We start from the raw sequence: 16,222 nt of genomic DNA on the forward strand, positions 1-16,222 counted from the left end.
AGACGATTTGAGAAAATGTACACGAGACTACTCTGCACTAAAAGTACACGAGACGATTTGAGTCACTAAAAGTAGTGTAAGATCCACTTAAATGCCGTTCAATATTTTTTTCAATATAAGAATGAAATGTGCTTACACACAACTGCATTCGTTAGAATAAGCTACTCTGGTCTATGGTACTGGAATTAAATGCACCGGATAGATGGTAAATAAACGACTGAAATAATGTGGGAAAACAGAATATAAGCTAAAAAGGAAAACAAGAGAATGAGAAGAGGAATCAGAATGATGCCAACTTATGTCAATGTGGTATAAAATATACACGGTTGAAGGAAGTTAAGTTATTGTTACCAATATTTTAGTTGCACGACTCTTGACTTTTTCTGTGTAACTGTTATGAATCTTCCTCCAGAGTCCAGGCTACGAATTAATCTGGGCTCTCACACATCCTCGTCCTAAGAAGGAGTATGAGAAGCTAAAGAAAAAACAAATGAAGCCTGATTTTTTGGATATGGTTCCATGGTATTCAGGGTGGGTAATGGGTTCGATGCTTTGTTATTTGTTACCAACATCATTTTAGTACAGAGTTTATGCATCATGAATTCATGATATCTCTGATTACTATTTTTAAACACAGGACGTCGGCTGATCTTTTTAAGACAGTCTTTGATTTATTGGACGTTTTGACATGCGTATGATGCAGGTATAGTGTTCCTCCTACATTTTTCATATCTTTACTTCACTTTTTAAGAATCTAATAATTTAGTTGTTAATTGTGTTCTACTCTGTAATAGTGCTCATAGCATTGTGGCTATACTACTTACAGGACTCCGCGGAATGAATATGAAATAATTGCAACTACTCCCTATTTACTATACAAACTATTTACTTGATTCTGATCTTATTATCCCTATTTACTTGTAATATTGGTGATTTATACAAACTATGAATTGATGAATAATATCCCTATTTACTTGATTCTGATCTTATTATCTTCCACTCCTCCCTGAACTTACTTAAAACCTAGCGACTTAAAGACATGGAGCGATCTTGGTCTGTCCAAGGCCGAATACGATTTCAAATCCCCACTATGAAAGAATGTAATATAAATATTACATGCCCTCGGATATAGGGAAGATAGAGATGTCCATACTAAACCTATTTACTATTCAAATTTATAATAGCCTTGGGGCTTGGGACCCTTCACTCTAAAATTAAAGTCCTGATACCTCAATACTGAGGTTCACTTATGTGAATGGATGAAAGATACTTAATATGGATCATCAGTCGCAGGACCTAAACTTCTTTCCATTTTATTCATTCTTCCCCAATAGGATTGAATTTCCACATCCAATAGGATTCCAATTTATTTATGAAAAATGGTGTATAATCACACAGATCTATAACATCCATTCTCTTGTCATCTTCTAACTGAATTACAGCCTGCTATTTCTGTTCGTACTTGGCAACACTGGCAGTACACCTTGATCTTCGGTGTAGGCAGCTCTGTAAGTATTAATCTCCTATACTGCTTCAGCATCTATCTAGAATTTCGATATGTATCATAGTCTTGCTAATACAACTCTTAATCTGTTTGAACATCAAAGCCGTATTTCGTTTAAATTATATCCTTGTTGATTATTTTTTTTCTGTTATAGTCAATTGCAAACATTGAACTGGCACTTTATCATATATATTAAATGACGTTTAAATTTATTATATAAGTTTATTGGAGATGCTCTTAGTAGCCCTCTGATTCGCTTGTTCAATTAATACCTTCTGCAGAATATTTTCAACTTATCTCCTTTGCGTGTCAGTACAGCTTTATTCAGATAAACTACATAGCGAGAATGGTTTCTTTCACATACGAATTTGATACTGTATCTGTATACGATGCATCTGATGGCACATTCTACTGGTATTTTAAACCATGTAGTATATAATATTGTATTAACAGAATTAGAGCAGAGTTGTGGTCGAAATTTACGCTGATTTTCAGAAAGTTGGCCAGAGTTTCAAATTCTAAAAAGGTAGCCAAACTTTGGCTCCGCTTTTTAAAAGTGTGGCTCCCGTTTGACCACCTTTTAGAGATTTCGGAACTCATTTTTACCCCTCTGTCCGTTACTCCCATTAGTGACATTTAACGGGAGCCACAATTTTAAAAAGGGGAGCTAAAATTTGGCCATCTTTTCGAGAATTTGAAACTCTGATCAATTTTTTGATAATCGATGTAAATTTTGGAAACAACTTTGAAATTTACTCATAATAATAGCCGTGAATACTTCAGTTTGTCTGTAGGGATATTATATACTCATTTTTCCGACTATTCAAGAGTTGAAATAAGAATAAGATTTTTCGGGGGAATGACAAATATTAAAATATTTGAGAATACCCGGAAACTGGAAATGCAGAAACGACCAGTTTATTAGATTACAAGTAATTTCCCTGCATTTTCTTGTATTAGAAAAGAACTTGTATAGACGACTATGTAGTACACGAATTCATAAGTAAACTTTGTTCAATAAAAAATGTTCTTCTCATGACTCGAAATGTTTTTTTTTTTTTTTGCGCTAAATGAAATGTATTTTTCTTTTGAAACACTTACAAGCATGTATAAGTTGCGTACGTTAGTGGCAAGTGGAATTTCATTTCAAGATTAAATTGTTGACAGTAATTCATTCTACCAATACTCTTTCCTTTCCTGTTTTATTGACCCAAGTTTTCTCGCATATTTTGGGTCCTCCCAGCAACTGCTGTCTGCTGCTTCGAATATGCCTCTGTAAAGGATAGTTGGATACTTCCTCTCTCCCCCTCATTTCTTTACGTTACTTTTCGGCATGTTTTTCCACACTCGTAGGTATAGTTCCATAATATATTTTTTTAATTTTTTTTTAATAAAAATTTGATATTTAAACTTTTATTAAAAAGAGAAAATTTTAGAAAAAAGTTATACAACTATACTTTACACGAGTCTCAAAATGCGTGTGCAAACAGTGAACGTAAACAACCACGGAGGACGGAGGGAGTATATCACATGTTGGGAGACGATGATGAAACAGAAAAATCTCTTGAAAAAATTATTAAAGATTCATCAGAAAAATCTCTTGAAAAAAATTATTAAAGAAATCATATATTCTCTGGATTTCATGGAGTAGTATATATATAGAATGAAAGAATGGAAATTGAGAAAAAAAATTATAATTTAATGAAAAAATATAAAAAAATAAAAAAATATAGGTAAAGTGGTGGACCAAATAATATTTAAGGTATCACGTGAATAGAGTGCAGTTAAATGTTTAAAACTTTATTATAAGAAAAATATATAGAATCGAGTGCACATTCCAACACGGAAACTGTATAAAAAATAAATGAAAAAGGGGAAGTATTTATTATATCTTTTCTATTCTTAGCTGTTTTTTTTTTGTAATTCATGTGCACAATAGCCACATGACAGTTTTTTACGAGCAATAATTTTAGTATAAAACCCAAAAAGAAAATTATAATACATAGTGAAATCGACAAATAAAAATATTCGTAGTTTTCTCATCATTTCCTAAATGAAAGTTAGGTTATACGTAGTTTCCTCATCATTTCGTGTATGAAAATTTTACTAGTCAACTTATGTATATATAAAATTATTTATTTATTTATTTAAACAAAAAGAAACATCAAAGAATATATAATACATGAACATCTTTGTCTAATAAGTTTGTGGAGAACTAATACTTGAATATAATATAACATACATGAACATCTTTGTCTAATAAGTTTGTGGAGAACTAATACTTGGTGTGTCTTATCTTGTAATCGTGAATTTAATTTAATTTTGTTTCAAAAGAGTATCTATTCACAGAGTTTTACCTTCACAACCGCAGGAGTACAGTACTGTTGTAACCATAGTAGTGCTGCTTTCTCCTAAATAGTGGGTGTTTGGTCGGGCTTAAAGCCCGGTTTCTAAATTTATAAGTTTGAAGTATTTATTCATACTCTTTGTGTAAAAAGTTGAGAATTTTTGTTTAATGGCTTCTACTTCTTTCTCAAACACTTTAATCACTTATTAGTCTTGCTTAAGCAACAAACACTTATTTTAAGCTTAGCTCGCTTATTATAGTTTGATTTTAGCAACGAACGCAGACTGCAAATAAATAAGCAGCAGAAGCATGCATCTCACCGTTTATAATCATTCAGGCCCTTTTAATCTCTGGTAACTTGACAAAAGAGATAGGATAAACAAATCATGGATTTGGCAACCATGGTAATAGTTATAATAACAACTGTGGTTGACAACTTGACATGATCAAACCATGGAATATTTGGCCAACCTATGTTATACAGAGGACAAGAATCAATTTTCTTTTTCACTGAAAGACTAATCAACAAGGCTACATCTATATTGCTTATCAGTTAATATGAAATTAGAGAAAATGGACAGGGGGGAAGTTGAGTCTTCGGGGATCGTATAGGTCATTCTTTACATTTTTACAACATTTTCGCAACAATTTCTTTATAATATGCACTGTAGTACTGGTTTCATGTTATATAGAATAATCTCAACCTTAAACTCTGTACTCATGGCAATAGCTCTCAGTCTCTTATGTTTCTTGTGCCTTGTAGCCGTAAATAGTTCTCTTTATTTTCAGGTATCTCATTTTAGTCGTCAGAGAACCGACATAATTAAATATCAAGGAGATGCTGTAGGAGCAGGTGAACAGGCTGAGTTGATCAACAAGGACAATCTCGATACAAGCAGGACGCGTGTTGGTCGAGTCATTTATGCTGATCCTGTCCAGATATGGGATTCTGACTCCGGAAAACTTACAGATTTCACTTCTCATTTCACTTTTACCATTGACACCCAATCTAGAGCCAAATATGGCCATGGTATTGCATTCTTTCTGGCTCCTGTTGGCTACCAGATTCCTCCCAACTCAGTACCTGGATACTTAGGTCTCTTTAACGCGACTAGACCTGTTCCTTCTGGAAATCAGATTGTTCAGGTCGAGTTTGACTCTTACGTCAATAAAGGCTGGGATCCTCCGTATGAGCATGTGGGAATTAACATTGACTCAATTATCTCAGCTCAGACCGCTCCTTGGAACGCTTCATTGCATAGTGGAGATACCGCTGATGTGTGGGTTATGTATAATGCTACTACCAAAAATTTGTCAGTCTTTTGGTCCTACAAGCAAAACCCCAATTTTCAGATGAATTCCAGTCTTTTCTATCAAATTGACCTCAAGGATGTTCTACCTGAGGTCACTAGTATCGGATTTTCAGCCTCTATAGGATATATGGCTCAGCAAACTTTTCTAAAATCTTGGGAGTTCAGTTCAACTTTATCTGAAAAAAATTCAAGGAACAGAGACAAGAAGGTTATATTTATAGTGTCCACAACAGTGTGCGGCGTGGTGTTGCTCTCTCTGACTGTATCACTCGTTATAGTTTGTAGGCGAAGACGGACTACTAGAAAAGCAGCAGAAGCAGCCCAAATGACATCAATCAGTGATGACCTTGAAAGAGCAGGACCCAGAAAATTTTCCTACCAAGCTCTTGCTGTGGCTACTTACAATTTCTCAGATGAGCGAAAGCTAGGCGAGGGAGGTTTTGGCTGTGTCTACAAGGGATATCTCATAGACCTTGATCTACCAATTGCTGTTAAAAAGATATCAAGGAGCTCCAGACAAGGTAAGAAAGAGTATGTAACCGAGGTCAAGATTATTAGTATGTTGAGACATCGAAATCTAGTCCAGCTCATAGGTTGGTGCCATGAAAAGGGTCAGTTCCTACTTGCTTATGAATTCATGCCAAACCGAAGCCTTGATGTTCACCTATTTGGCAACAGGAGTTCTCTTGTTTGGCCAGTTAGATACAAGATCACACAAGGACTTGCATCTGCTTTACTCTATCTTCACGAGGATTGTGAGCAGTGTGTGGTGCATCGAGACATCAAGTCCAGCAATATAATGCTGGACTCAAACTTTAATACCAAGGTTGGAGATTTTGGCTTAGCTAAAGTTATGGACCATGAGCTCGGTCATCAGACATCCGTGTTGGCTGGAACTTTTGGTTACATGGCACCAGAATATGTATACAGCGGCAGAGCTAGTAAAGAGTCTGATATTTATAGCTTTGGTGTGGTTCTATTGGAAATTGTTACAGGAAGAAGGTCATGGGATAGACTGCATGTTGGCCAATCTGAAAAGGGATTGGTGGAGTGGGTTTGGGATCTGTATGGAAGTGCTGAGCTTGTTGCAGCTGTGGATGAAAGATTAAATTCTGAGTTTGACGCGGCACAAGCTGAGTGTTTGATTATTGTAGGACTTTGGTGTGCTCACCCTGACCCCAATTTGAGGCCTTTGATCAGGCAGGCAATTCAAGTGCTTAACTTTGAGGTGGCAATGCCAAGTCTTCCGAACACGATGCCTAATCCTGTTTATCATGCACCCTTTAGCACCGTGACCCCGGTTAGCTCTACATCAGCAGCAAGCTCAACAAGTGCGGCCAGCTCTAGTCAGGCTACTATTTCTTACACAAGCAAGAATTTTGGGCGTTAAAACATGTATACTTAGAACTCCCTGCAGTGGCAAGCTCCTTCGATGTCTAGATAGAATTTCTTTTTATGCTCGTTCATGAATTGTTATCTGCTGAACAGATATCCTGTATGGTACTTTTGTGTATTCGGTCAGCTGTGGCGATTAATAAGATATTCTCGTTATTGTTTTCATTAAATTATGAGTAATGCTAGGCGTACAGAGACGGATACAGAAAAATGCACAGAATGAGCTGGAATCCACTCACGCTCTTCATTTTTAATTTTTTAATCTACCCTTCTGTACCAGTACTCTTCTCAGTTTTCGGTCCCTTAACTTATTGTTTTATCTAGAAACTTTGCATCTTAACTAAGAATTTTATCATATTAAATATAAAATAAAGACAAACACACAATAAAATTTTTATATTTTATATGATACAATATATAAAAAATAATATATTACTGACAGACGAAACAATATATAAATTATCTTTTGAACTTTAATATTTTTTATGACATTTATAAGAATAGTAGAAAATTAAATATAATTTCATATGATATACATATTTTTTGCATAAGTTATTAAGTTCAAGTCAACTTGTATAATATTAAAATATTATATAGAGGAAGAATAATATTATTAATAACATAAACTATTGATGAGATAGAGTAGTTGAAAATTGACATATTGTAGTTAAAGTGATTTTAAATTTTATATCTTAGATCAAATTTTTAAATTTTATCATTTTTTCATATATACTTTGAAAATTATAATTTTATTATAATCCCGCTTTATTATTTTATACTCCAAAAAAATTTATATATAAAAATTGACTAAAACGAAAAAAGACTTAAATATTAGTAATTTATCCCACAAATATGAATATTGGATAAAATTATATTTGATTTTTATTGTACACAATTTTGGTGAAAAGTCATTAAAACATCCTCTATCTATTCTGAAGTATTGTCATTTGACTTTTTACTCCTAATTTAAAATATAAAATATATCTCTACATATTATTTTAAAAGAATATAGATGTTAAATTTTTATTTAAAAAGAAAATTCAAAATGATGTGTACAAATTTTTTTTCCACTACTTGTCACAATCAAAATATAATATGTCTTGTGTATAAAATTATTTTAATATTATAATGAAAGTTTTTCTTATTTTATATAATATAAAATAAAAAACTAATATATCAGTGTTTTTATGTAGCTTTTTGAAATTTTACATTAAAATAGATTTGTTAAGATATCTAATGATATAATCGTTAGAACTTGGGAGCATTATAACAAAAAACTGAAAAGTAAAAGAGTATGGATTACAGCTCCTGCAAAAACAATGAAAATAAAAGAGTAAGTGGATTCCACGTCACTCTGTACATTTTTCTGTATCAGTCTCTGTACACCTAGCATTACTCTTAAATTATATAAGATCTCCTTAATTGTCCTTGACACTTAAATATTTTTGATAAAATGCTGTAATGTATTGTAATTACTTAATTTAAATTTTTGGTCTACTGAATATCCTTAACCATAATTAAGCTATCGTGCAGTATGTCACTGTTGCCCGAATAATTAAGCAGTCACTGGCTTAGGAGTCTGTTGGTATTATATACAATGCATAAACATCATTAGCGGACAAAAATACAGCTCCTTTGGATTAGTCTCTTGCAGGGCCGGCTCAACCAAATTTGGGGCCTTAAGCAAGACTTAAAAATGAGGCCCTTGTATATTTAATTCTTTTTAATATAATATAAATTTATTTATAAAAAAATCCTTATAAAATACAAAATTAAAACTAATTTTGACAATAAAACTATAATAACTAAAGATCCCAACTTTTTCTTCAATCTCCAACTTGATACATTAAAACAAGAAAAGATTACGGGATAGATCTCACCGGCAAATATTATAATTATTTAGTAGTTTACAGTAGAGCCGTCGAGGAAGCGAGATGAATAAATGCACACACAGGAGTGAAAGGTGAAAAGACAAGCAGGAGTCTGTTTTTAGTATTTGATCATTTATATAGATAAAGGGAAAAAAAAGACGTTAGTAGATTTAATTAATATTAATTAGGTTAATGAACTTGATATTACATTTACCTAAACAAGTATTTATGACACATACTCGTCTTCCAGACTTCTTTTACGTGTGTTATTATCTTTTTTTTTTTTTTACATTTGATTCTACACATTTTATACATGATACATATTAATTAATGTAATAATATTTTTCATCACAATTATTCGTGATAAATATTTTAAATTTTTTAAACAAATATTAATATAAATATGATACATATTATTTATAGTAACATAATAAATATAATTTATATTTCAAAAATCTTCCAAAAAATGTTAAATTATTTAATTATACTCATTTTCAAATAATAACCCAATTTTTTTATATTTATTAAATATATTAAAAAAATAAAAAAGTTTGGTAAAATTTTGTTTTATTTTTTTTTATAAAAACAAATACTAATGTTTAATATATAAAAGGGTTAAAGTTTTGGGGCCTTTTTATATTTGGGGGCCCTAAGCAGTGGCTTAGTTTGCTTTAGGGTAGAGCCGGCCCTGGTCTCTTGCTGATACATATTTCCTTGCAAGTGCCTGTAGTAACAGGTAAAGAGGAAAACTATAAATTCTTTGAATTATTCAGAATCTGCTCTTTTAATTGATATTCTCGTCAAAGTTGTTGTAGGTAAATGTATCTACCTGACAAGAGATTGTGAGTAATAATCTATTCGCACTTTTTTATGTCTGAAATATAAAAACTCTCGGATGGGTGTCTAAAGTGCGGATAGGTGACGTGTCCCTGTATTCACATAAAAAACAAAACAAAATAAGTTATGTAATTTAGCTATATATAACAGTAGAAAAATTGTTACAACAATCAAAAGTCAGAGATCCTCCAGAACTGTAGTGTTATGTTGAGACACTTATGGCAGCTATCGTTGTCCAAGCTTGGTCATTTACTATACTTTCCACTATACTCATTATCTTAATGTTACAAATGTATACCTGGTTGAAGCAAATGAAGCTACTGGTTGAAGCAAATTAAGCTAATGTTACCCAATACTAATTGCACAAAACATTGACTTAGTATTTTCAGGAAACTTCCTGCAGTTAGCTATAACATGTACATATATAAACATGATCATCCGGACTATATCCAATGCAATGTTTGTGATATATGGTATCATCTCTTCCTTGAATAGTTTTTCTGCTCTGTCCTTAAAATCATGGGAATATCTGTCAGTCTCTTATTTCTATTTTGCCTTCTATGTGTTGATAGTTCACAACATCTCCAAATGCAATGTTTTAGTCCCGAGGAAGAGGAAACCGACATACTGTATCAGAGAGATGCTGTGGCTTCTGCTGGAGTGGTTGAATTGATCACCAATAGTACATCTCTGTCTCATGTTGGTCAAGCCATGCAGATATGGGGATCCTGCAACAGGGAGCTTTCAAGTTTCAGCACGCGTTTCAACCTTGCCAATGACAACCAACCTCGTCCTAATCATGGTTCCGATCTTGCATTCATTCTTTCTCCTGTTGTGTTCCAGATCCCTCTTAAATCTGCTGACGGGTTTCTAGGACTTCATAACACAAGCAACGGAGATTCACCTGAATATCAGATTGTTGGCGCTGACTCTGACCATTTGACAAATCCAAAGCGGCTTCCTCTAAATGAGCATGTGCAAAACAACAAGAACTCGTCTAGTTCTTCCTTCAACACCGCTTATTATGAAGAGCTCTTATCTAATTCTTCCTTGAACACCTTGAGTACAAGTTCAGCAGTGACCATTGCAGTACTGCTTTCTTTGGCTATTCTACTCACTATAGTTTGTGTTATAGTTTTGTATAAGCGACGAAGGTGGGCTGCCAAGAAAGCAGCAGAAGCAGCCAACAACTTGGAAGTATTTGATGATGACCTTGAAGGATCAGGACCGAGAAAATTTTCCTACCAGTCTCTGGCTGTTGCTACTAATAACTTCTCAAATGAGCAGAAGTTAGGGGAGGGAGCCTTCGGTTGTGTTTACAAGGGATATCTCAGCGACCTGGAAATACAAATTGCTGTAAAAAAGATTTCAAGGGGTTCTAGACAAGGTAAAAAGAGTATGTAGCCGAGGTCAATATTATTAGCAGGTTGAGACATCGACATATATTGCAGCTGATAGGTTGGTGCCACGATCAGGGTCAATTCCTACTCGCTTATGAATATATGCCAAACAGAAGCCTTGACGTTCACTTATTTGGCAATATTAGCTCTCTTGCTTGGGAGGTTAGATACAAGATAACACTTGGTTTGGCATCTGCTTTGCAGTATCTTCAGGAGGAGTGTGAGCAATGTGTGGTGCACCGAGACATTAAGACCAGCAATGTAATGCTGGATTCAAACTTCAGCCCCAGGCTTGGAGATTTTGGGTTAGCTAGACTTGTGGACGACGAGCTTGTTCTTCAGACAACTGGGATGGCTGGAACTTTCGGTTACTTGGCCCCAGAATATGTGAACACAGGTATCGCTAGTAAAGGATCGGATATCTATAGCTTTGGTGTGGTTATTTTAGAAATTGTTACGGGAAGAAGATCAAGGGATAGACCAAAGAATGGGGAGTGTAAGGGGATTGTTGGAGTGGGTTTGGAATCTCTATGGAAGTGGAGAGCCTCTCTCAGCTGTGGATAGGAAACTCAATAATGAGTTTGACGCGAGACAAGTGGAGTGTTTGATGGTTGTAGGACTATGGTGTGCTCACCCTGATCACAATTTGAGGCCTTCGATTAGGCAGGCAATCCAAGCACTTAACTTTGAGGTGGCGATGCCAATTCTTCCGACAAATATGCCTGTTCCTCTTTATCAGTTACCCTTAAGTATAACAGCAGCTATCTCCAGCGAGGCGTCTATGACTTTCACAAGCATTATTGCATTAACGTTGGACGTTAAACAAGTGTATATTGGCTGCAAGATACAACTCCGAACTCCCCATGGCTCGAGCTATACCTATGTCTAAATAAGTAGAGTTCTTTTGTATATCTTCTAGTATTTCATATTTCTGGCAATCACCTCACCTCTATGAGTGCATTTTGAAGTATCCTGTTCCAGGTTGACATTTCTGTATCAGAAATTTGTATGATTATCTATACCTATCTACTTGGTTTAAGTATGTATATCTAAAGAACTTATGTTTCCTTGTAATTTCAATACTGCATTGTTATGCTGACACTCTTGTTCCAGCCATCGTTGTTCAAGCTTGGTGTAACATCCCGAATATTCAGAATATTAAAAACTAATTTTACGACATAAATAATACAATTACTTAAATCAAAATCCTCAAATAATATATAAGTCAAAGCAGCGGTCAAACCCGATAATCAAAAGTCATAAACTTGGAGACGCGGCTCCATAAATCCAAAACCAATAACTAATAAATTCATCAAATTATTCTAAATAAACACTAAGTCTTTATTCACTGATGCAAATAATCACGAAGCATAAATCCAAAAGTCCTCAATCTTATTCTCAAAATTCTTCCACTTGATAGAACCTGAAATATAGAAAAACGGATGAGCTACACAGCTCAGCAAGTAACAATTTGACTAACAATTAATCTCGAAATCAGTGGATGTTTTTATAAAACCTTGTTCCTCAAAACAATAACAATTTTTAAAACACTTGTAAAAGAAAATCCAACCCACAGTTTATATTTTAAAAGCAAACAGAATTTAAAACAGAGCAGAAATAAAAATCTTATAAATACAGCAGTCTTACTCTACGGCCACACTTTCCCAGTGATCGGGATCTTATTCTTATTCTTTTGCCACATTTACCCAGTGACCGGGATCTAAAGTTCAATAATCACGCGCCCTTAATAGGTATCTGAAGTTGCACACTTGTGCGCCTACTAAGGGTTAATAGGTATCTGAAGTTGCACACTTGTGCGCCTACTAAGGGTATCTAAGGCTAGTTCCGGAACTATAGCGTAAATTACGAACGAGTTCGAAACGTAGAGACTGGGTCTTCAAAGATTCTCATATCTTATATCTTATAAACTTCGAAACAAAATTCTTATATCTTATAACAAACATCCGAAATTCACAAAATCAAAATATCTTTTCGAAAATAAAAGTAAGTCAAAAAGTACTTAGCTCAAAGTCGACACATAAAATCCGAAATTAATAACACGAACAAAGCCTATACATTTAATTAATAAACAAAACATAATTAACACAGCACTTCTTAAACAATCAGGAGCAAGGCACGTGGCAAGTCTTAACAAAATTCAAACTTTAACAGCTAATAACAATTAACACAATTTCATTTATCGAATAAGATAAATAACATACATGTTGTCACAAATCTCAATATTAACCAAAGATAGCTTCTGATTATGAGAAAATAATCAACCGGAGAATTAAAGTACATTCAACAAGGATTCCAAAATGACCATATTCATAATAAACGGACAGATAACGAATTAGTTATGAATTTTGGAAATTCAAGTAACAGAGCAGAATTTTACTCAGGAGCAGTTTACATTCAAAGCAGATTTTCACGAAGCAAACAAACAGATATCAATTAGACTATAAATAAACACTTAAAGATCATTCTCAGAGGTTTCAAAATTGGTAAAGGTCACTATTTCATGACAAATAACGAGGGAGATATGAATTTTTAAACATGGAACAACTCAGCAGAAAGTATAAACAGCCCTGAATCTTTGCAAGTCAGTTTAGACAATTAAATAAATTTAAACAACAAATGGGTATGACTGGTAACGAAAGAATATATCTCAAGATTTCCAGATTGGTATCACGAGCAAATTTTCGACATACGATCAATTTATAGTAATTTTTGAACATGGGAAAAATTTTCGCGACTAAGAACTGAAGGATAACAAAGAATGTGATTTTAAGCATAAATACACTGCTAATTTCGAAATACGTCCTGAGACAAAAGTTGTAGATAACGAAAGGAGGTTTTCAGAATGTCCAGAATCAACAAAATCCGATCAATTTTCAATTTACTACGAATTTTACAAACGGACTGATTATCAGAAAATACTATATACGAATTTCAGCATAAACAAATAGGCAAACAAGATATATTCACATCAAATACACATGACAAGGAACAACAAATCAATATCTCAAGTCAACATATACTTGCAAAGATCGAAGATGAAGAAAACATACCCGTCCACGTAAATTACTGTACGACTTATTCCGATTCTAAAGGGATTCTTATATAGCACATAAAACCTAATCATAAATGGGAAGTTTCAAACTTGGGTCAAAATTTTCTCCACCTCATAAACCAATTTCCAAATATAAGGTTTTCTCACAAAGATTTCGATTTTCTAAAATAATTCTACGCTTTTTTTCCATTAATAAAGAATCTTCTCTACTTTATTATTCAAATAAACTACCACAAAATATATTCTAGAAGCTTCCAATTAATACTAATATATAAATATATAAATACAAACAATCTAAATCTAATATCCAACACATAATAACAATACTAATTAAATAAAATGTTTAAATAAATAAATAAAATCACAGGATTTTACACTTGGTCATTCACTAAATTGTTCATTATATCATTGTCAAATTTGCATAAGCATACCTAGTTCCAGGAAATTAAGCTATTGATACCAATATCAACGCTTACTATTTCCTCTTAACATGGTCATGCAGACTTTATATAGTACTGGTTTCTTCTAAAATATTGACGCTTCTTTGATCATGGTAATAACCCTTCGTGTCTTCATAATCTCTTGCCTTTTAGGTGTTGATAGTTGAGTTCATTTTCAAAAACCTCGGTTTAGTCCTGATGATGCCCACATACTCTATCAAGGGGATGCTGTACCTTCTGTTGGAGCAGCTTAACTGATGATTGATCAACGGATATAAGTACTAGTGTCGTGTAGGTCAAGCCTTGCACGCTGAGACTGTGCAGATATGGGGCTCAAACTCTGGAGAGCTTACAGATTTCACTTTTACCATTGATACCCAATCTAGTCGCACTGTCTTGCATTCTTTCTTGCTCCTATCGGGCTCCCTCCCAACTCTGCAGGGGGTTATCTAAAAAAATTCAAGCAGAGACACGAAGGTCACAGTTAATTTCTACAACAGTGTCCATTGTATTGTATCTATCTTTGACTATATTACTGGTTAGTCTGGATTAGGCGAAAAAGACGGTTTGCCAGAAAAGAAGCGCAGCTCACAATCTAACATTGAAAGGGCAGGTCCCAGAAGATTTTCCTATCAGAATAATTTTGTTGCTTTTGGCTGTGTTTACAAGGGATATCTCACAGACCTTGATATGCCAATTGCTGTGAAAAATATCTCTAGGGTGCCATGATCAGGGTCAGTTCCTACTTGCCTATGAGTTCATGACGAATGGGAGTCTTGATTCTCACCTGTTTGGCCAGAAGAGTCCTCTTGTTTGGGCTATCATATAGAGTACGAAATATCACTTGGTAGTTGGTCAGTTGGTTTTGCATCTGCCTTGCTGCATCTTTCCTGAGGAGCGTGACTTTATTAGTGACTATTTTTTAAAAATAAAAAGTGTTTTTTGAAGAAAATATAGTATTTGATTTCGGATTTTTTTAAACACGGACACAGAGTCTATTTTTCGTTTATTCAAAATACTTTATTTCATTTTATTTATTTTATTAAATTTATACAAAATGACGATATTACAACAAAATACAACCTCCATTGCAATAAACAAATTACAAAAGCCTACTGCTTCATGTATGTTGTAACTAAAACCATCAGATAGTCGATCTCACATCAAAGTAATCAGTTGGTAATTCCAACTTTTCAACAAAAATCTTCATTGGCATTCACTTATTAGGAATTAAAACAAAAAACAGCAAAAATGAAAAAAAAAACACCTTAATATTCAAAACACAACCAAAGAAATAAAATCAATTTGTATAATTTTGATGAAGAAAAAGAAGCCTCAGATGGTCGATGGGTTGACATCAAGGTATATCAGTCGGTAATTCCAACATTAATATGTAAATCCTCATTGGCTCTATTAATCAAATACATTAAATTTAAAAAAAATGTAATCGCAAAAAACGGCTCCATGGACATACGGAAAAAATAGAATCCACAGGTTCCTATAGAATGCGAAACACGTAAATTAATATAGGTTCAATCGTAGCATCGTCGGTCATTGCACTTTCGCTACCGTCGACGTGGCATCGAACCTCGATTTACAAATAAATATTTATCAATACACAAATATAAAAATGACGAGACTTACGCAGCAAGAACACTTGATGGATGTGGATGATATGGAGAAGAGAAGTTATGTTTGTGTTGATGAGTGTGTTTGTATTTATAAGGAGGGGGATTGAAACCCTAATTTGGGTAGATGGGCCGGGCTCGGTATTTTTTGTGGCTATGTGGATTTATGTGATGACGACTGTGGGTGCGTGCATTTAATCGGGTTTCTTGTGTTGGCCTTTTGTTCGTAAATGACGGAAATTGAAAACAGGCCTGTCACTTGTCTCCGAAGGCCCGGCCCGATTTTATCCCTGTACTATTTTCATTTAATTTTTCCTATCATGTTTTTCAAATAAAGAATTATCTTTCAGTGTAACTCGTTTTTTCGTTGCTTAACATGTATTTAAGGTTTTTGCAATAATAGTTCAATACTTT

At 33.9% G+C, this 16,222-nt stretch overlaps 1 protein-coding gene, 1 long non-coding RNA gene, 2 other non-coding genes and 1 pseudogene across 8 annotated transcripts; 2 read left to right on the forward strand and 3 right to left on the reverse strand.

The window, feature by feature from the left end:
- Positions 1-91: 91 nt before the first annotated feature.
- On the forward strand, positions 92-6,729 carry LOC108194265 (L-type lectin-domain containing receptor kinase IX.1). 3 transcript variants are annotated; one of them, XM_017361215.2, is made up of 4 exons: positions 92-531; positions 638-703; positions 1,443-1,508; positions 4,641-6,729. In XM_017361215.2, the coding sequence occupies exons 2-4, from the start codon at positions 689-691 to the stop codon at positions 6,552-6,554; spliced, it is 1,995 nt and encodes a 664-aa protein (XP_017216704.1). In that variant the 5' UTR covers positions 92-531; positions 638-688; the 3' UTR covers positions 6,555-6,729. The 3 variants fall into 3 exon arrangements, with proteins under 3 accessions (XP_017216704.1, XP_063938361.1, XP_063938360.1); XM_064082291.1 differs by lacking the exon at positions 1,443-1,508 and having other exon boundaries at positions 93-531; XM_064082290.1 differs by lacking the exons at positions 92-531; positions 638-703 and having other exon boundaries at positions 2,748-6,729.
- Positions 6,730-9,644: 2,915 nt separating this feature from the next.
- On the forward strand, positions 9,645-11,789 carry LOC108193960 (L-type lectin-domain containing receptor kinase IX.1-like; annotated as a pseudogene).
- Positions 11,790-11,862: 73 nt separating this feature from the next.
- LOC135147610 (uncharacterized) lies at positions 11,863-15,957 on the reverse strand. 3 transcript variants are annotated; one of them, XR_010285206.1, is made up of 3 exons: positions 15,825-15,956; positions 14,172-15,070; positions 11,863-12,090 (listed from the first exon to the last, which is right to left on the reverse strand). It is a non-coding gene; the product is annotated as an uncharacterized LOC135147610 (long non-coding RNA). The 3 variants fall into 3 exon arrangements; XR_010285207.1 differs by lacking the exon at positions 11,863-12,090 and having other exon boundaries at positions 14,071-14,629; positions 14,968-15,070; XR_010285205.1 differs by lacking the exon at positions 11,863-12,090 and having other exon boundaries at positions 14,071-15,070; positions 15,825-15,957.
- On the reverse strand, positions 15,508-15,591 carry LOC135148127 (small nucleolar RNA snoR77Y). The gene has a single exon (XR_010286020.1). It is a non-coding gene; the product is annotated as a small nucleolar RNA snoR77Y (small nucleolar RNA).
- On the reverse strand, positions 15,620-15,769 carry LOC135148132 (small nucleolar RNA snoR2/U65). The gene has a single exon (XR_010286025.1). It is a non-coding gene; the product is annotated as a small nucleolar RNA snoR2/U65 (small nucleolar RNA).
- Positions 15,958-16,222: the final 265 nt, after the last annotated feature.

This window comes from Daucus carota, chromosome 7, assembly GCF_001625215.2.
Source record: "Daucus carota subsp. sativus chromosome 7, DH1 v3.0, whole genome shotgun sequence".
Classification (NCBI taxonomy): domain Eukaryota; kingdom Viridiplantae; phylum Streptophyta; class Magnoliopsida; order Apiales; family Apiaceae; genus Daucus; species Daucus carota.

What these genes read in the sequence shown, in the direction of transcription:
- LOC108194265 (XM_064082290.1), top strand. Translation starts at nt 4,512, where the DNA reads ATGCACTGTAGTACTGGTTTCATGTTATATAGAATAATCTCAACCTTA.